Source organism: Mizuhopecten yessoensis, unplaced genomic scaffold (assembly GCF_002113885.1).
Source record: "Mizuhopecten yessoensis strain PY_sf001 unplaced genomic scaffold, ASM211388v2 scaffold716343, whole genome shotgun sequence".
In the NCBI taxonomy this organism is placed as follows: domain Eukaryota; kingdom Metazoa; phylum Mollusca; class Bivalvia; order Pectinida; family Pectinidae; genus Mizuhopecten; species Mizuhopecten yessoensis.
Genome location: NW_018480069.1, coordinates 1,003,711 through 1,025,689, shown reverse-complemented (window position 1 = coordinate 1,025,689; position 21,979 = coordinate 1,003,711). Strand labels below are relative to the sequence as shown.

At 36.7% G+C, this 21,979-nt stretch overlaps 1 protein-coding gene across 1 annotated transcript in view; it reads right to left on the bottom strand.

The window, feature by feature from the left end:
* Window positions 1–12,219: 12,219 nt before the first annotated feature.
* The window catches only part of LOC110443388 (cyclin-dependent kinase 10-like), a 33,692-nt gene continuing 23,932 nt past the window's right edge, over window positions 12,220–21,979 (bottom strand). Inside the window, exon 17 of the mRNA XM_021487573.1 lies at window positions 12,220–12,720. Within this exon, the coding sequence (XP_021343248.1) occupies window positions 12,700–12,720 (21 nt within the window). The 3' untranslated portion in view covers window positions 12,220–12,699. The remainder of the gene's footprint in view (window positions 12,721–21,979) is intronic.

The window sequence follows — 21,979 nt, the reverse complement described above, 5'->3', positions numbered from 1 at the left end:
CTTTACCCCCTCCCAAAGGGAGAACGAATAGCTCGGGAATCCTGAAATTTACAATTTTAGTAAGGCCCCTGATGATCCTTCTTTCCATGCAGAGAAAATGACTTATACCTCTGAGTCTGGAGAAGAAGATTTTTGAAATATTGGTTAATTTTCCATTTGGGGCCCCGCCCTGGCCCCAAGGGTTGGGGTAGGAATCTCAATTTTACAATTTGAAATCATCTTCCTCCAAGGATAATTCTCACCAAGTAAAAATAATTTCCTACAGACAGTTGTCAAAATATACCCAAAAGTGTTATTCCCCTATATAAACTATAGTAAACTTTACCCCCTCCCCAAGGGAGAACGAACAGCTTGGGGTTCATGAAATTTACAATGATTCTGACCAAGTTTGAAAAAAAAACATCCACTGATTCTTGAGAAGAAGATGAAAATGTAAAAAAGTTTACGGACGACGACGGACGGAAAGCGATTAGAATAGGTCAGGTGACCTAAAAATACATAGCAACTGCTAAAGGTGATGCTTCTCTTGAAAGTTTTAACAGAGAGTGAAGAAATGGGAAAAAGTTTTACTTCTTTAAACTTAAATTGAATTGATTTCTATATCTATACCAATTCATATCTATTAATGGACTCTTGAACTCTGACAGTTAATTAATATAAAACTTTTATACTTGTTTTGAATAGATACTACTATCTTTGAGCAAATGTTGCCAATAAAACAATTGTCGATGATTTAATTTCAACTTTTTGATTTTTGGAAGGCCTGTCTCTCTCAAATCTGTCGTCCTTGTCTCTGTGTCGATTGTCTTTGTGCTTATATGTCTGTGTGTCTGTCTTTGTATGTCTGTCTATCTGGCAGTTCTTGCCTGTGTCTTGTTTGTCTTTGCCTCTGTGCACATGTCTACTTTTGTTTTGTCAGTCTTTGTTTTTCCAGTAATTATCTGTCTGTCTCTATTTCTTTCTTTCAATAAAACCACAACAAATGACTAATATAATAGATTTTATTCCAATGTTTTGAAATGACATCTTGGATAGATTGATAACATATGCGCTAATAAATATATACTATCATACTAAGGTAGTTGCTTGTGTATAATATATTGAATGATAGTGGGAGAACTATTCATATACAATTTCTTTAAATGTACATCATGTATAGAGATAAAATGTTTAATAAGAATGTTTCTATACATATGTATGGCATGTATGAAATGTTTGATATGAATGTTTCTATACAGATGTATGGCATGTATGAAATATATAAGATAAATGTTACATACTGTTGTATGAATGATTCTGCACAAATGCATGGTGTGTATGAAATGTTTAATATGAGTGTTACATACAGTTGTATGGTGTGTATGAAATGTTTAATATGAGTGTTTCTATACAGATGTATGGTGTGTATGAAATGTTTAATATGAGGGTTACATACAGTTGTATGGTGTGAATGAAATATGAAATGTTTAATATAAGTGTTTCTATACGGATGTATGATATGTATGGTTTTTTTTATATAACTGTTCTTTACAGGTGTATGAAATATTTGATATGCATGTTCTATACAGATCTATGGTGTGTATGAGTATATATGAAATGTTTGAAACAAATATGTCATAAATTAACATGCTCTGTTATGATCATGATAGTACACACGACCAGTTAGTCAGATTAATATTCTCTACAGACCCAATACTTAGAAAACTGGGTATATGAAATGCGTATGGCTAACATGAAATGTGTATGGAATGTTAAGGATGAGTGTACTGTGAAGTATATTATAGTTTCCCAAATATTGTCATGTGTATGTGCTTTGAAAAACTGAATAAAAATATAAATTTAAAAAAAATGACCCCTGTGACCTTGAATATAAGTCACGGTCATTCATTTGAAAAAAACTTTGTAGCCCTCTATTACAGCATGTTACTGGTCAAATAGCATCATCATAGGCCTCTTGGTTATTGAGAAGAAGTTGTTAAAAGGTTTTAAACAAATTTGACCCATGTGACCTTGAATATCAGTCAAGGTCATTTGTTTGAACAAACTTGGTAGCCCTTTATGCCAGCATGTTACTGGCCAAATATCAATATCCAAGGCCTCTTGGTTATTCGGAAGAAGTTGTTTATAGGTTTTAAACATATTTGACCCCTGTAACCTTAAATATAAGTCAAGGTCATTCATTTGAACAAACTTTGTAGTCCTCTATTACAGAATGCTACTGGTCAAATAGCATCAGCCTAGGCCTTTTGGTTATTGAGAAGAAGTTGTTTAAAGGTTTTAAACATATTTGACCCCTGTGACCTTGAATTTAGGTAAAGGTCATTTATTTTCACAAAACTTAGTAGCCCTTTATCCCAGCATGTTACTGGCCAAATATCATTATCCTTGGCCTTCGGTTATTAAGGAGAAGTCGTTGAAAGTAAATTATTGACGCCGGACGACGGACGCCGCACCACGGCATAAGCTCACTTGGCACTTCGTGCCAGGTGAGCTAAAAACACAACAAAGGTCAAAATAAAGTAAACTGGGAATGAAATTTTGAGAATAATGGACTTTATGATTGACAATGTCTTGTTTAGTTCGGTGGCAAAATTTTACAGCAGTCTGTTTGTTTTGGTTTTCATAATATGATGTTGAATTCACAGGTGAACTTTTCAGGACTGGTTACAAAAACCTAATAAAAATTATTCAATTTCACATTCAGATATAACAACAATGTGCTTTCTTTAAATAACAAGAATAGTTTGACCACGTCGATAGTATATATACCATCCAGAATTTGAAATCAAGGACAATGCAATATTTCCTACTTCAGCCGTTTTCCTCGATTTTAACCTACCACCTAGTTTGCCCCAGTTTTATCATTCAGAGTTAAAACCAACGTCTTGTTAACACTTCGGGATTCTCCACACTTGTTGACGTCATGGTAGCAAACTAATAGTATCGAAAAACGAAAAGGTCAAGACAATGACGCAGATGACAAAATATCAATCAGTTGTGAAATTAAAAGCGACGTGTATTGTAGTAAGGTGTTATATTTAATCTGCTTTTTGTATTTTCAAATCGTTTTTATAACTTACCTCATTGATTTTGTTAGCCTATTTGCAACTTGCAACGTTTGCACCCCATAGAAAATACACTAATTGAAAAGCCTTTATTTCACATTACATTTTTTTTTATTACGGAATGCTTGAACAGGTAAACAAACACAATTTAAAAGAAAAAAACAGACAAATGGCCAATTTTAAATGAAGTCAGGAGCAAGTTCTATTCGGGATATTGAAAAGTACTAATATCCACAATAGCACAAGGCTTTAAGAAAACAAAATTAATACAAAAGTGCTTTTCTGAGCGAATATAGTTAAGGAGGCAAAAAAAAACAATACCTTCAACCGATAAGAGAATAAATATGGTATAAAATATCACAACTAGAGTATTTGTATACGTGTCTAGAACCAGCCACTTATAATATGAAATATAACAGCTTATGTATTTACATTATATAGATCAACGTGCCTAGACCCTGTGACTAATACTAACAATATAACGACCAAAGTATTAATAACAACATGTATAGACTTTACGACTAACAATATAGAATACAATTATGTAGATATTGATAGCATCGAATCTAGACCCTGTGACCAATAGTAAAAAAATAAAACTATTAATATATTCATAAGAACATGTCTAGAACCTGTGATCCTATAGAATATAACGACTAAACTTCCTTAACATGTCTAGACCATGCGGCATATACTAACACTAAGGTATTCAGACCTCCACGTATCGTCTTGGTCCGACGACACCCCTGCGGGGTGACCTTGTATGGTGGGCACTAATATGCATGGCATCATCAGGGACAAAAAGTAATATAAACACAACGACAAATAAATATTTCACCGGACGAGACATTTATAGACCTCCTATCTAATTAAGGTTGATTAATGACTTCGTACCCACAATACCCCCCAGTACACATAAGACAGAGGTCACTGATATGAGTTTACCATACCAACGCTTGGATTTATTGCTGGAGATAGGTGGCTAGAAAATAAACGCTGAACTCTCCATCTCAGTGCAACTCTCGTGTATATTTAATAAAGATGATGGGTGAGAGCTGGCAGACTGATAAGACAGATTCACTTTCGGTGTAAACTGTAATAAGTGCTCATGAGACAGGAATATGGAGTGTACAATCATGCCGAGGGAAAATTGACTTTGCAAACAATATTATATATACACATATTTATGAACAGCTTTACGATCAAAACAATCAATAATGAAAATTAAATTAAAACACTTATCTCTTCCACTGATACATGTCATCATTTAACATTTGTGGATTCACCAATTCAAATCACGTCATTTAAACTGCATGTTTGTTCGTCAACGTTATAAACATTTATTTTTAAAATGGATTTCTCTATATAAACTCAAGTATTAACTTTTTTTTCAATTAATCGAATCTGTGACAGAGACAGTTCTTTGCCAAAGCTGGTTAATTTCCGTCTAAGCTTAAACGTTTATCTTCGTATCAAGAAATCAGTCCAAAGCCACGTTGGAATTGACAAGAATACAGGTGTCGTACACTTATGTAGAAGGGCTTCGTCTAGTGGTAAGACGCCGGGCTCGTGACCGAAGGGTTGCGGGTTCGAGTCACGTCACGGCACTGTCTTGTATCCTTGGACAAGATACTTAACTCCGCTTGTTCCAGTCTACTCAGCTGTAAATTAGTACGTGGTTGGGCAGTGCTAGAATTGTAAAATGCTAGCTGTGAGCGCCAAAATGGCAGCACCGGCTGTATGCTCCCCAGGGAGTTGAGAAAGATATTGGCAGGTTGCAAAGGCCCTATAACCACGGATAATAATTTGTGAACCGCTTTGAGACGACATACGAACTAGGTTGTGATAAAGCGGTATATAAGAATCTCGAATTATTAGTATTATTATAATATTACATTTCGTTTTAAAAGGTTTCTTAATTAATTCCAAAAGCTGGATTTGAATGTCACTTACTGTTTAAATATTATTGTTTCTTCTGGAAGCAGTAAAATAATCATGAAAATTGTATGATAATATTTAACAATCGGGCATTCTGTCTATATTAACGCAGACTGATTCCTGCAAATTTTTACAATTTTTTAAAGTGTAAAGGTATAGTGGGTTTTATGAACAACATCAGTAAAATCTAATTTAAAGAACCAATTCAGAATAACGAAAGAAGACGTGTCATAAAGCATACATTTAGTCCTAATAACTTTCTCCTGCCGTACCGATGGTTTACGAGCTACCTTTGTACAGTTTACATGTTGGGTCACCTTTTTGGAAAATGATTTCGTCCCTTATCAAAAAAAAACTGAAATCCACGAGGGTGTAATATTTGCACTCCGACCGTCCTTCCGTCCGCCTTTCCGCCCGTCCGAGAAGTTTGTCCGGGACATATCTTCTATTTCCCCTAGAGTAACCCGATTTGGTGTACAATGACATTTTGGGATTGCAGAGTGCAAGAATTACGTCACTGTGACCTATGATTTGACCTTTGACCTCCACTTTTTAAAAATGTTTTTGCGGGGCATATCTTCTATAATATTTCACGTGGAGTACCCAGATTTGGTGTACAAAGACATATTGGGATGGCGGAGTGCAGAGTGCAAGAATTTGGTCACTGTGACTTTCCCTTTACTTTTGATCTTATCTTTACTTTTAAAACTATTTGTCTGGTGGCTGATTAGTGCCATTTTTGCTTTTTCGCTTTTTCGCGGTCGAAAATGCGAAAAAGCGAAATTTTAACGCGAAAAAGCGAAATTTTAACGCGAAAAAGCGAAAAGCGACAAAATGCACGCGAAAAAGCGAAAAGCGAAAATGGTACTAATCAGCCATCCTAGTCTGGGGCATATCTTCTTTACTATATCACCTGGAGTATCTTGATTTGATGCACAATGACATCTTGGGTTGCGGAATGCGGAGTGCAAGAATTAGGTCACTTTCGCGTATGGCTTGACATTTGACTTTTACTTTTGAAAAAGTTTGTCTGGTGCATATTTTCTATACAATTTCACCTGATGTAACCAGATCAGGTGCGCAAGGACATCTTGGGATGGCGGAATGCAAGAAGTAGGTCATTTAGACCTCACTGTGACCTATGCTTTGGCCTTTAACCTTACCTTTTGAAAAAGTTTGTCCGGGGCATATCTGCTATACTGTTTACCGGCTGTAAGCAGATTTGGTGGAAATATCATTGATTTGAAACAATTTCCTTCACTCTGCTTGTTCTTTTCATTTCCAAAATTAATCTATCAGAATCTATTTGCTCTTGATACTTTAAATTTCTTGTTTGGCACAGAAAATGTTTACCATCACAAAGATGCCTATTATGTTGTATTATTTATCAGGATACTTTCCTAACAGTAGGTACATCCGGACATAAGTGTTATGATAGTTAAATATAGAAATCATCACCAGTGGGGAACTATGAATTGCCTTGTAATAAATCCTATCAGAACGCATTGCGAGAGCCTCATAAACCTCACTGTTGTAATTTATTTCAGTTATATTTAATTATTTTTACAATGCCGGAAATCAGCGGTTAGCCATGTTTCCATTTCTGGAGATCTCGATGTGAGGACGTGACGATGTGAGGACGTGACGATGTGACGATGTGAGGACGTGACGCTTACCCTTTCGTAACATCTGGTCTTATTCTCGTTGTACACTTCAAGGATTTCCCTGATAATCTTTCCTTTGTTCACAGTTTGCCCAATAAGTTTTATCGATTCGAATGGTTTTGTTGACAGTTGCTATTTTTGTTTGTTTGTTTTTCAGTCATTTAAATTGGGAACAAAGGAAGGAACCGCGAATTATGTTTAATGATTCGTTCACAACCTCAAAAATTCAGAAAAAAACCGAATTAAGTGTGACATACTGCAAGTTTCAATGTACGTTTTCTCAGCGACTAGCCTAGCCAATAAATATTTTAATTGCTGAATCATGCTTTAGTCATCATATTTGCAACCTCAAGGGTACACAAATATGAAATACTGTCATGTTGAAACGACTTTTGAAAAACAGGAGCCATCTAAAGATAAGTTGTGTTTGGATTCGAATGGAAAGGGAGGGTTGATATTAATATTAAAAAGGCAAATCCTTCTGTAATTGAAGACTATCTGATCGACGTTTTAAATGACTGGAGGAGGCAATGTTAAGTAATGTTTTCCGTTATCCATAGCTTGTATCTTATTATCTCAATTGCAAGTGAACAGGTTCTACAAGAAAACTTATTTCAATCTTCTTATGTTGGTAATCCAAATTTAATTAAGTGTGTTTGGCATATTCTGATTACGAACATATAATTTGCGTTATACCAGAAAAGTTGTTTATTGTAAATTCTCATATTAAATTGGCAAGAATTAGCCTTATCTTGTTATGTTAGTAATGGGAAAAATATCGACTTGGCAGGGTTCCAACTATTGACTCACATGGTGCATGGAGCTGTCGGCTAAGCTGAATACTCAGGATATCGAATGAAATTTAAACCATTTGCTGTTTGTTATTTCTAAATTTTCTGTAACTTAATAGGTGAAACATAATAACGTATTTTCCTAAAATTGTAATATAAAACTTACATAATTAATAAATATTTACTTAATTGAATTGAATAAAACAATGTATATTTTCAATTTATCTAACAAGTATAAACCTTTTTCGTAATACAATGTACAGTTTATAAAAAAGTATAATTTTCAATTTTGGATTGAGGGGCTATAAGTAAAGTTTGCTTCTTATCAAGATTGAAAATTGAATAAAATTGAAAATGAAATATCAAAAAAAATATGAACCTGTTACTGGTTATCGCTCATAAGTGTGCATCTTAACATCTTCAGTCACAAAAGATTCCCCAGAAAAGAAAAGAAAAACATATTCGAGGGAATATATACCAGCAAGTACTTAGGGTAACCATCACATCAGATCGTTAGTTAGTGCTGCTAAAGAACCCATGTTCAGTGCCTTCTTCCCCAATAAAACCGTACACTTATTCTACCATTGCGGTCGGAACTTTCATCACAACTGTCGGACCAACATTACACTATGCCGTCTCAGCTGCCTGGGATCATTGTGCTCTGGGCCCGTATTCCAGAAACCGTTCTCATGCTCAAGCATGGATTTTGTGCTTGCTTTTGACTTTTTTTATCATTTGACATGATTAAAGTGAGTTACAAGAAAGTTGGTTTGAGCACATAAGCAATGTTTGAGCATGAGAACAGTGTCCTCAATACGAGCCCAGATCCTGCCATAACGCGTTCAGAGGCCTTCTAGCCTGGTACAAAGAAGAGTGATCTAATTCCAGGTCACATGTGTCGAATGCGTCAAAATGTTAAAACAACTCTAATGAATAACCAAGATGTCTTGGGTTAACATGTTAAGGCTGTGGTACATTGAGTATATGATGATGTTTCACGCTCAATGTTATAAAAATAACAAGAGGCCCATGGGCCTTAGCGGTCACCTGAGTTATGTAAAAACTGATGTTATCGATGTTGCCAAATGAAAAAGAAATCATTTGGAAAAAAGGTTACTTAAACTACCTGTAATGCAAAAGTAATGTGAAAGATCTGGGTAGTATATGTACTATGTACAAATAGTGGTTCTGTCAGTCAGCTGAATTATGGTAAAGCACCTTAAGACCCTTCCATCTAAGTAAAGTATTTGATTCTACCATATCAGGATCTTGAGAAGATTTTTGAAATTTTAGTCAATTTGACCCTTTTGGGCCTCGCCCCTCAGGCTCCTGGGGCTGGGGGGTATATAACTCACAATTATATAGTAAAGTTTACCCCCTCGCCAGGGGGAAACGTGAAACCCGTGGGTCATAAAATTCACAATGTTGGTAAAGCACCTTAAGACCATTCCATCTATGAAGAGTATTTGATTCTACCATATCTGGGTCTTGAGAAGAAGAGCTTTGAAATTTCAGTCAATTCAATCCTTTTTGGCCCCGCCCATCAGCCCCTGGGGGTCAGTCAGGGCTGATATGTACATACCATCAAACTTCTATCAAATGCTGATAATGCTAACCAAGTTTGAATTAATTTCAATGTAAATTAAACAAATGTTGGTCCAAAATGTGATTTCACTATATAAACTAAAGTAAAGTGTATCCCCTCCCCAGGGGGAAACGAGAGACCCCAGGGTCATATAATTCACAATTATGGTAAAGCAACTTAAGACCCTTCGATCTATTAAGAGTATTTGATTCTAGCATATCATGATCTTAAGAAGATTTTTGAAATTTTAGTCAATTTGACCCTTTTTGGCCCCGCCCCTCGTGCCCCTATGGGCGGGGGACCATATAATAATGACCTTTGGCCATGGAAGGTTTCTGCAAAATTTCATTGAAATTGGTGCAGGGGTTTTGGAGAAGAAGTCAAAAATGTAAATTGTTTACGGACGCACGACGCAGGACACCGGCGATCGCAATAGGTCACTTCAGACTTTGTCTCGGGTGACCTAACAAGAGGTCCAATGGGCCTGCAACGCTCACCTGGTATTAATCTCACACTTATAATCTTAAAAATGGACTAAAATACAGCTACAGGTAGAATATCAATGTTTGATTCATAAGAACCTATTAAAAGATTTAGACACGACGTCTGCGACCTTGAATGTCGAACAAGGACATTAGGTTGAAAGTGGGTCAAGGTCATTCATTTGAACAAACTTGGTAGCCCTTCATCTCAGCATGCTACAAGCCCAATATCTACATTGGGCCTTTTGCTTATTGAGAAGAAGTTGTTTGAAGATTTTAAGACATTTGACCCATGTGACCTTAAAAGTGGGTCAAGGTCATTCATTTGAACAAACTTGGTAGCCCTTCATCCCAGCATGCTACAGGCCAAATATCAGTACCTTGGGTATTTTAGTTATTGAGGAGAAGTTGTTTGAAGATTTCAACAATTTGACCCCTGTGACCTTGCAAGTGAGTCAAGGTCATTCAATTGAACAAACTTGGTAGCCCTTCATCCTAGCATGCTACAGGCCCAATATCAGTACCCTGGGCATTTTGGTTATTGAGGAGAAGTTGTTTGAAGATTTCAACAATTTGACCCCTGTGACCTTGCAAGTGAGTCAAGGTCATTCAATTTGAACAAACTTGGTAGCCCTTCATCCCAGCATGCTACAGGCCCAATATCAGTACCCTGGGCATTTTGGTTATTAAGAAGAAATCGTTTGAAGATTTTAAGACATCTGACCCAAGTGACCTTGATAGTGGGTCAAGGTCATTCATTTGAACAAACTTGGTAGCCCTTCATCCCAGCATGCTACAAACCCAATATCAGTACCCTGGGCCTTTTGGTTATCGAGGAGAAGTTGTTTGAAGATTTCAACATATTTAATCCCTGTGACCTTGAAAGTGGGTTAAGGTCATTCATTTGAAAAAAACTTGGTAGCCCTTAATTCCAGCATGCTACTGGCCAAATATCATCAGCATGGGCCTTGTGGTTATTCAGTAGAAGTTGTTTAAAGTAAAATGTTGACGCTGGACGGACGCCGGTTTTTTGGGTAGAATTAAAGGTGTTGTAGATGTCGAATGGGTAGAATCAAAGGTGTTGTAGATGGCGAATGGGTAGAATCAAAGGTGTTGTAGATGTTGAGTGATGCCTGTAATCTAAATCAGCTGTCTACTTGAGCGAGGTATGATTGAAATTAGAAAAGAACTTTCCATGTGTGTAAGCGTTATTTCGTTTAAGGTGTGTACAAATGAAACAGATGTATAATCGTAATTTTTTGAAACGCAGATAACATATTTTACATTAAAAACGTTTTTTACTTTTAAATTGCAAAAACATTCGTCTTCTTGTTACAAAGAAAAACATCTTGCAGTGCAACTTATTTTCCCCATGAATTTCGTTCTTATTAAAACAACAACTAATGGTAGGGAAATGAGTTTGCTTAATTGACAATGTTATCTATTTAGTCAAATCACAGCAAAGATAGAATTCAATTTCATCAAAATCTAAAAACCCGTTATATATGCTTTGAATGCAGATTTTTAATTTGATGTAACTCAACAGTCTGCTAATGATGTGTTCCATACTATATTCCAATTATGAAGTGGATACTTATCCAAGTGGTTAGAAGACGTTTTTCATTTAAAACCTTCACGAACGCAAATTGAAAATCAACTGCATTAACACATATCAAAAGAAAATATTTAGAGTGCTCATTGAATCTTTAATGTTTCATTTAGCTCAACGTTCTGACAAAAGCGACAACAATTAACAGAGTCTGTTGAAGTTACACTGTATGAGGATAAAGTACATAAGGTTTTAGAGAGAGAGAGAGAGAGAGAGAGAGAGAGAGAGAGAGATGGACTGAGGACAGAGACCAAATGCTTTGTCAAATTTACAACTAGCATACATAGCATTCCAAGCAAATAGATTAAAAAGGACTTTAATCATACCAGGGGTTTACAGTATTTAATTTTTAAGAATCTTGCCGACATTGCGTTTCTTCTCGAAAAACATATCGGCGCAATAAACAAGAAACCCGGTGGGCTTATACAAAATTCAAATTGAAATGTTTGTTGAAAAAACATCTCACAGTTGTGATATTAAATAAGGTTACGGCTCAATGTACTTTAAACAAACTAAACAGCAAACAAGCTTGCACTACAAACACAAATTTAACTCTACATTTACTTTATCAGTGTCGGAAGATTTTACTGGTGAATGTCAATATAATTACTTTGAAAAACATTGATAGTTAAAGCCTTATGGACATTAAAAAGAAGCTTGCTTCCAATTTGTACTACATTCTTCAAATAAAAGGCGGACAAGTATACAGTTAACAGTCTCGGTGTGTTGCAGTAGGTCTACCGTCTGTAAGTGACCTTAACTGTTTGGAGAACATAAAACCCCAACCAAATAAAAACCAAATATTAGGGCCATATTGTGTCGCATAAAAGTAAAGATTTTTGTTATATATTTTTTGTTTATGGTATACTCATCCTTGTAATTCACTTTTTTCGCAGAAAGTCTTTTTGAGCATGGATAAATAAAATGTCTTCTATCTTTTGATCTGATGGTGATTATTCTGAGTTACAAAATGTCGGAGTCGCATTACTATTCTGAGTTCCTAATCTTAAGGAATGCACAAACGTATCACATATATAGCAAATATTGTCTTCTACTCAGTCAAAAATAGGCAAAACTCTGACATGTCAATATATAAAAAATATCTTATTTTATTGACATCATTGCTCATGTACATGTTACATCACCATGCATATGTTTGTCAATAGAATGGAGTATCACAAGTCCTCGGCTTAAGCAGTCTGTCTTCCTCTATACCACTCTCGTTTGAAGTTTGGTGAGATTATTGGAGTCGCCGCCACAAGACGCTTGTCATTTGTGACATGACTAGCAATTCTTTGCACTTTAAATCACTGTCATCTGGGGTCTTGTTGTCAGAATTGTGCTCAGTTATCAAGACAGTTGTCAATGCAGTCCTGTCTCTGATGTGTCCCATTATCTAACACAAATGCTGTAGTTAACAACATGATTCCATATAAACAGCAATTATCTGACACATGAAGGATTAGTCAGCATATGATATTCAGTACATCTGCACTAGGACTCGGGGCCACATTATATGGCTGTAATGAAAAATCTTCTTAACTATCTTGGTAAGTTACATTGCATCACACTTTTTTCTTCTTAGCCTGAAAAAAAAAATTTGGATATATATATATTTAAAAAAAATATATAACGGTATATATATACGAATCAAAGCGTACTAAATATCACACTTTTGTATTCTCGGTTACATATTCCATAATATAATATTTAACTGCATTTCTGCCTTCTAAATAATTGTTTGTCAGTGGATATAATTCTCTAGTGATAAACCTTTCAATATAATGATGAGCAGACATGAAAACTTCACATCAATATAATTACCTAATTTCTCATAGACAGGTCTTTAATGAAATCGGTATTTTACGTGCATACTTAATATTAGGAGCTATACATCATACAGTTAACAAAGTCTACATTGCTTATACAACACTTTTCTGCCCGATTCACGTCTCTAACTAAACTATAGATTTCAATTTGTTTCCCCATTAACAACAGAGAATAGTGACTTCGTCACATCATTTCAAGACAGCTTGCACGACAGCTTGCCATTAACAACTGTAATGCTTTTGAAGATAACACAGCATTCCACTTAAACCCTCGTTGAGATCTTTCAATGAGCTTTACCATTAGCTGGTGTGCCATTAGCTTCAAGTGTTTTCTATCTTCAGGTTGTCATCTTAGGACAAAATCAATTTTCGAAGACCTTGAAACAGGTTACAATTACACAGATAATCTAATTATGTTTTAGGTTTTTTTTACATCTTAACATTATAATCATGTAAGATGAAAGTGTTGTTTAAAACTAATTTTTGAAGATTTCTGTTTTAAAATCATTTCCCTCTGCAGGGATTTGTTTAGCCCTTTCACCACTGTAGACCATAATGGACTCATCCAAATAAATGTATCATAGAGACTACTAACGTTACCTGGGGGTGAAAGATTTAAGAACATCATCCTGTCCCTGGAAACTTGCTCTCATACATTTTGTATGAGACATAATCTCAGGGAAATTCAATTTCAATATATATGTAAGTGCACAAGTCAAAATAATTATATAAAAAGATGTGAATCATTTCCAATCAAAATCTGCAATGATATTAATTTCACTATACAAAAAAAAGTATAATTCAAGGCCCAGATGTATTATGTAGTGCATATTGTTTTTTTGTTATAAATAAAGAAATATTGAATGTAATTAAGCTCTCTTGTTAAATAAACCGGTATGCTGTTTATTTGAAAAGTTATCAGAAAGAATGAACAACTTTTTCTTGCATATCCACATTTCCGGCGCTGCTGGAAAATTCTATCCAACACACAGGTCTGGATCGCTTATATATATGCGCAGACTATCAGGGGAATTAGACACGCAGACTATCAGGGGAATTACACACGCAAACTATCAGGGGAATTACACACGCAGACTATCAGGGGAATTACACACTCAGACTATCAGGGGAATTACACACGCAGACTATCAGGGGAATTACACATGCAGACTATCAGGGGAATTATAGTGACCTTTCGGTGTCATGCTATTGTTTATGCCGTCATTTTATGACGTTTTGGGGTCAGTCAGGGTCATTGACCTCATTAACAATTGCATTCAGGCTTCATATGCAAATGAGAAATGTGCGGCCAGTTTACAACTTTACTAGAAGAGCAGCTGCTTTTACAGGTTTTAGGTAATAAGCAAGAATAATAATCTATCCCTGAATGATGTGAGGTATGGATAAGGTAATAAGCCCTCGGATAAAATATTGAGCAGAAGACCCTCCACAAAGGTCTCCTGCTCAATTTTGTATCCCTTGGGTTAACTTACTTATCCATACCTCGCATCAGGGATGGCTTCTATTAGTATTACATAAACCATAGAAATGAGATCATAACAGGATGTCCTTACAACCTGTCTTTGTACTCCCAAACTTTGAGGAACAGTCCTTGTTATAATTGAATGACACAGCTTTGCAAGCAAACACTTGTTTTTTAAGCCTAGTTTTGACAATTTGAAATGACAACATGGGAATCATGATATGGTTCATGCCTGAAGCTTTCTCAATATCATGAAACTTAAACAGGAGGTCCAGGGGCCTTAACAGCCTATATGCATTTTTTTTAATCTGACACAGGCTAGTGGATTTCAAGAACACACATGTACAACCTTTGATTTTGTATACCGTAACTGTATGTGTTTTTTGGCATTTAAGATAGAATTTGTAATCCTACTGAATTTATAAAATAGCATATGTTCAATCAATCTCAAAATGTAAGCACTTCAGCATAACCCATCTGACAATAAACATGCATTAATAAAATCAGGTTACTTAAACGTAATTATTTTTCAAGGTTAATTTACCATATGCCCTGTCATAATTACTTTTTCACTTCAATAAGCCATGATATTAGGAGAACCTAAAGATCCTTCTGGTTAAATTGATTAATTTTACTTGATCCATAATCAAGAACTAGGATTTACCTACATTTCCCCAATTGGGCCCCACCCTTATGTCTCCAGGATAGCCGCACCCTCCCCTTGTACTATGATGTCTGTGTTTGAGTTAAAGTAGCTCCAGTCAAATAAAGGCCCAAATTCTTTAACCTGAACTCAAGGAAAAGGATTTTCCCAATTTAGGCCCGATTCCACTAAACCTATTGGCATTAACACCCTCTCTTTATGCAATATGATAATTAAATTCCTAAAAGGATGTTCCAAACCAAATAATGGTAAAATTTGTTACTCCTAAGAGTAGAATTTTAAGATCTTTCTATGTTCCCTCAATTGGGTCTCACCCCCCTGCCCCTATGATAATCACGATTTATCCAACTCCTATGCCCTAAGAATCCTTTTTCCCATACTCAGGAAAAAGGATTTATAAAGCTTACACATATTTCCCTTATTGGGTCCTACCAATCTGTCCCCATTTATACAGCATCAAGTCCTGTTGGCCAAATGATGATGCAGACCAATAACATTAAAATGGCTTCACTGTAACTTAAAGTGTAAGATTTTACAGTTTTAATTAACTATATTTCCCCTGCAGATCCCTGCCCCTCTTCCCGCATGTGAGGGGGTAGGGGCACACCCTTCACTTATACAAAGTTGAACCCCCTTGACCCAATTCTGTTCTAGACAAAGTCAGATTAGTAAATCAAAATCCTTTAAACCATGCTCAAGAAGTAAGATTTTGAAGATTTACCTCTATCTCCCCTATCGGACCCTGCCCCTTTGCCCAAAAGGTGCGACACTGTTCCTTTATACAACGCCGAGTCCCTCTGGCCCAGGGATGCTCCAGACCAATATGGATTAAAATCCCTTCATTGATACTAGAAAAGTCAGTTTTTAAAGATTTACCTATATTTCCAAACTTGGGCTGCCAATTCCGTCTTTGCGTATTGCAGAGTTATCTTCTCTTGGGAGCAGGTATTAATTGTTACGTCACATGTTTGTGAGAGTAACGTCATCAATTTTTGAGAAACGACGTAATTTTCTCACACAAACCAATGACGTAACAATCAATACCTGCTCCCAAGAGAAGATAACTCTGCAATACGCAAAGACGGAATAGGTCGGAGTTGAATATTTTTTGTTGTTTCATTTCAAAGTTTCATCAAATCAATATTGTGCCAACATTCCTTAAACTAATCACTCTAACATTATCAGCTCCTTTCAAAACGGACCTAACTTTTATGAAAACATATTGGTGTCATTATTCATTAATAGCATACTTTCTCCTTTTACACCGAACAGTATTGATTGTACACACATGTCATCAAAATAATGAGGGAATATACATATTTAGTATTTATCCTATTGGTACCTTCAGTTCTACCCTTGTTGAAACCTAACCACATGGCGTGTCCCTTTTGTTCTACCCTTGTTGAAACCTAACCACATGGCGTGTCCCTTTTGTTCTACCCTTGTTGAAACCTAACCACATGGCGTGTCCCTTTTGTTCTACCCTTGTTGAAACCTAACCACATGGCGTGTCCCTTTTGTTCTACCCTTGTTGAAACCTAACCACATGGCGTGTCCCTTTTGTTCTACCCTTGTTGAAACCTAACCACATGGCGTGTCCCTTTTGTTCTACCCTTGTTGAAACCTAACCACATGGCGTGTCCCTTTCGTTCTACCCTTGTTGAAACCTAACCACATGGCGTGTCCCTTTCGTTATGGTGCTACAAACCATGTTTTTATTTCTTTTTCTGTGCTGAACTTTGAACCTGTCTGTGATCCATTTATTTGCTGTTTATCAAGCCACACCTTACTGACTAGTCCGAATTATTCTGACGTTTTATCGACTTTTTTTTATATCGGTATGTCGTCGATTATCGTCAGAACTCCGGCCCTCTATAATATGCTGGAAATAAGCGTCCCGCACCTGTGTCGCTCTTCAAACTGATATTTTAGAAACAAATCGTCACTTTCACACACGTGTCGTACATGGATCGAAATATCTATTCTTTATGCACTAGATGGTATCAATAACATGTTTCAAAGATCATTACGAACACTATTTTCCAATGTTTTCTATACCAACCCATGTTTTTAATGGAAATTAGGACATGAGCAATGTCTACTGACTTGACGAGATATTGCGTTACCGAAGGTATTACCCAACGTTATGACGTAGGTCGTCGAGATTTTAGTAAAACAGAGTAAGTTTGAAAAAATGTGTTTTTAGTGATTGTATTGGTTGTTTGAGGCATGTAATTTATGTTCATCATGTGCATAAAGAAAAGATCTTTCGATCCATGTGCGACATGTATGTGAAAATGATGATTTGTTTCTAAAATATTGTTTGAAGAACGACCCATAGACGTGGGACGCTTAGTTCCCGCATATAATAGAGGGTCAGAGTTCTGACGTTAATCGACAACGGATCGATATAAAAAAGTCAATAAAACGTCAGAATACTGACGTTCTACAGGAATTGTTAGTCGCAATGGTTGTTGACTGTTTATATATACATCATTAACAGATGGTAAACTGTAAAATTTGATCTCACTTGCAGTGGGCAGACTAAATTTCAAAGTAACAAATGACAAAGTTGAGTTGATAGTGACAAAAACTTGTGATTCATGAAAATGATACTGGAAGTTATTGATCATAAACATGGGTAATATGGAGGCAATGTATGCCAATCAGGTACCATGCAGTATCCATTTAGATTCATTGTATAACATTTAGTTATTAAAGAAGCAAGATGAAGAAGAACAGATAGACTTGTGTAAAATCAATATGATCGCAAATTTTAATTGGAAATTATTTATATCCTTTTTTATATAATTTATGTTGTCCTGTGTACTCACATATTGAAAACAACCTTGAAATTGAATTTCCCTAAGATCATACAGCAGCAAGATTAAAGTTGGTGAACATTCATGCGTGAAAGATGGCAATGAATCAAAAGTGAGCGAAACACCATATTACGCTTTAAAATGGGACTCAAGATGTGATATCAGTGCATGGCACTCCACCCTCCAAAGATATATAGTGTAGCAAGCTTTGTGAATATAAGTAGAATACATAGTAAGCTATGCTGTGGACAAAATACTGTTGACACTCAGCCAGCCAGACAACGCTATACCATAGCATAGAAGAGTATATGAAAATCAATTTTAAAAAGATTTGGGTACATTACAAAGTCTGAGCGAAAAACAAGTTGCCAATGTCTGTGATTTGACAATGACAGTTCCATAAAATTGTGTGTAAAATCAAAGATTGATTTCCTGTCCGACACGAAGTATAGCATTGATATGAACTGCTGGCTACATAGAGGTTGGTAGAATAGGCCTACAAACTGTCTACTCAGCATATAATATAAAACCTGTTCATCTAGTAGTAGAACTTAATTGTCTAAAACAACACACCGACATTCCATTCTTGCTTTATTTATTCAAACATGTGTATCATTCCAAAAGTGAAGGATGCACCACTATCTGACCCTTCTTAAAGACAGAGCGGTATTGCTGTTAGGTTTGTAAATTTGTGAGTGTGTACTATAAGTTTACTTTCAAAACAGGTATATGACTATATATAGCATAGGTTATTTGTTACTGTAATGGGGAGGCCAGTTATATAACACCAATAAATGTGTGTGAATACCTAGCTCTGCCCCTCACTTGGTTACATTTAAGCATGGGTCATTATTGTAGCTGATGAATTGGGTTGGGATCTAACCTGGTGATCAATTAGATCAACTGCCTCCATCACTAGTGCATTATCATCTGATCACCTGCTACTACTAGTACTAGCTATAGGTGAAGCATAATAAAACACAACATAGTGATATAGCTAGTCTATGATAAATGTTTCATGTCCGCACTGACTCTATAGATGTAATCATCTAAACTACCGGCTGGATGCTGGATGGGAAACTCAAACAACATCAATCATGGACGACTGTTTATTCTCTGACCTGATGCGTGCGCATCGTGGTAAATATTACAGACTAAACATTTGTAGCGGAACGAAATATAAGATGCGTTACATCTTTCCTCCTTTTAAAATTAAGACGGAATTACATGACAAATTAACTTAAAAACTGAAATGACTAGACTTTCATACGACAAATTCTCTAGGTAGGAAATTATGAGTTTTTAAATTCTAGAAGAATATTTTTTTTCGATAAAGTTCATAAAGAATTTGTCCTATAGTTTCTACTGCACAAAACTATATTGTCATTAATGGTAATTAGAACTGTTCCACTGTAATAAGTACTAAAAACACTGAAAAGATTTAATACTTGTACTTCCGAGCTTCACCATACAAGTATGTATGTACTGTAACTTATTGTCTGTCTTTTCAAACACGTTCATATACCACAATATTAAAACTTAAACTTGAAACTGTTTGTTTCGCGAACAAAATTAAACACTTTTACGTTAACACTGTTATTAATGAAATCATCACTTGGACAGATCGAAATCTTTAAATTTCGAAGGAAGAGCCACCTGTCTGCCTGACCTGGTCCTGATAGACATGTTGGGTGGTGCTTCAGGTGGTGGTACCAAACTGGTCTCGACATGTGGTTCCTGGGCCACATGTGGTTCCTTCTCCATTTCCACATTCGGTCCAAAATCCTGAACTTTCGGTGTGAAAGTTTCCTTTGACAGTCTCAGATGACGCCGGTTTCGCCGATACGTCCTTCCATCCTCAGTGGTGACATCATATGACCTCTTGTTAACTTGTTCCTTTACAACACCACGTTTCCAGGTTATCTGGTTGTTTAACATACTCTCATGTGGAGCTATTCCTACAACTTCTCCATTACCTAGAGGTTTCAGGTTTTTCGCAGTTTGATTGTAGTAGAAAGCTTGTCGTTCCTTAACACCCTTCAACTGTTTCTTTGCATTTGACGACATCTGAACTTCTGGTTTCAAAAGACTTGCTTTAGTCGGCATCAGCGTTTTTGTGCGCCTATTCATTAGACGCTGTACAGGGCTACTGTCCATACCCTGTGACGGAGTGTTTCTGAAATCAAGGAGTGCCAGAAATGGGTCTTTGTGTGAAGTTTTAGCCAACTTCATTAACCTCTTCGCAGTTTTGACTGCTTGTTCAGATTTTCCATTGCTTTGAGCGTAACCTGGCGACGAGGTAACATGATCGAATTCGGATTCTTTGCTGAAACGTCGGAATTCATCAGAGCTAAACTGAGGACCATTATCACTACACAGAATATCAGGTATTCCATGACGCGCAAAATGACTACGCAAGGCTCGGATTACCGTCTTCGATGTGGTGTCCTGTAGGTAGTCTATTTCCCAATAATTTGAGAAATAATCAACTGTAATTAGGTAGTTCTTCTGATCAAAATAGAACAGATCTGGCCCGAGTTTAGCCCAAGGCCTATCTGGTACATCATGTGAGATTAAAGTCTCTTTCTGTTGTTTTGTGTCAAATGAACGACACACACCACACTGTTCTATATAGTCGCGTACCTCAAAGTTCATTCTTGGCCAATAAACTGTTTCACGTGCACTCCGCAGGCAACCTTCGACTCCAACATGCGAAGAATGAATTTTCTGCATAATATCTGCTCTTAGTGTCCTAGGAATCACAGCGCGTTCCACACGAAAGATAATTCCATCCTGGACCGCAAGTTCATCGCGGACATGGAAGTATGGTTGCGCGAGAGCAGGTGTCTTTGACTTGGACTCCGACCAACCTTCCAATATGACTTCCCTGAGAGTTTGTAACGACTCATCTGTGCTAGTTTGCTTCTGTATCTCGTGCAGTCGTGGTTCCGAGATTGGCAAGAACTGTGCCATATTTACAGTCTCTGTATCATCCAGCTGACCTGTTTTGTCCCCGACATCAAGATATGCCCTGCTCAGAGTGTCAGCAAGATACATAGTTTCACCATTCTTATACGTGAGTACAAAGTTGTACTTCTGCAGCCTTAGTAGAAATCGCTGTAAGCGTTTTGGTGCATTTTGTAGAGATTTCTTCAGGATCATCTCTAATGGCTTGTGGTCACTCTGTACAGTTACCGGTCTCCCATATGTAAACTGATGGAATTTTTCCATGCCGAAAACCACTGCTAGTAGTTCTTTTTCGATTTGTGCGTAACGCGTTTCCACATCTGTCAGTGCACGACTTGCATACGCCACAGGTTGACCCATCTGCATTATGGCGGCTCCTAAACCTTTTTCAGAGGCATCACATTGTAGTGTCAGTTCATCTTTTTGGTCATAGTATCTAAGTAAGGGCGACGACGTGACCAATCGTTTGATTTCTTCCACAGCCTTACTGTGGGTTTCCAACCAACACCATTCCACATTTTGTACTGTCAATTTGCGTAGCGGTTCACATCTGTCACTCAATCCTGGAAGGAATTTGCCTAGATAATTCACAAACCCTAGAAAACGTCGGATTCCAGTGACGTCAGTTGGATTGGGCATTTCTAGCACTGCCCGTACTTTTTCTGGATCGGGTTTCAGACCCTCAGCAGTTATGAGATGTCTGCTTAGAGGGACAGTATCACCTCATTACTGATGAAACGGTACCGCCTGTGGTACATCCTCCTAGAAAGGTGCCTATTGCACTTCGCGATAGAGTGAAAACTGAGCTGGAGAGATTGAAAGATTTAGGTGTGTTGACGCCTGTAACTGAACCTACACCATGGGTGTCGAGCATGGTTGTAGTTGTTAAACCCAACAAGCTCATGATTTGTATTGATCCAAAGGATTTGAATAAAGCTCTGAAACGTAGTCACTACCCTCTACCGACAATAGAGGACATACTGCCAAAGCTCCACAATGCTAAAGTCTTTAGTGTCCTTGATGCCCGTAATGGTTTCTGACATGTTGAGCTTGATCGAGAAAGCTCACTACTAACAACTT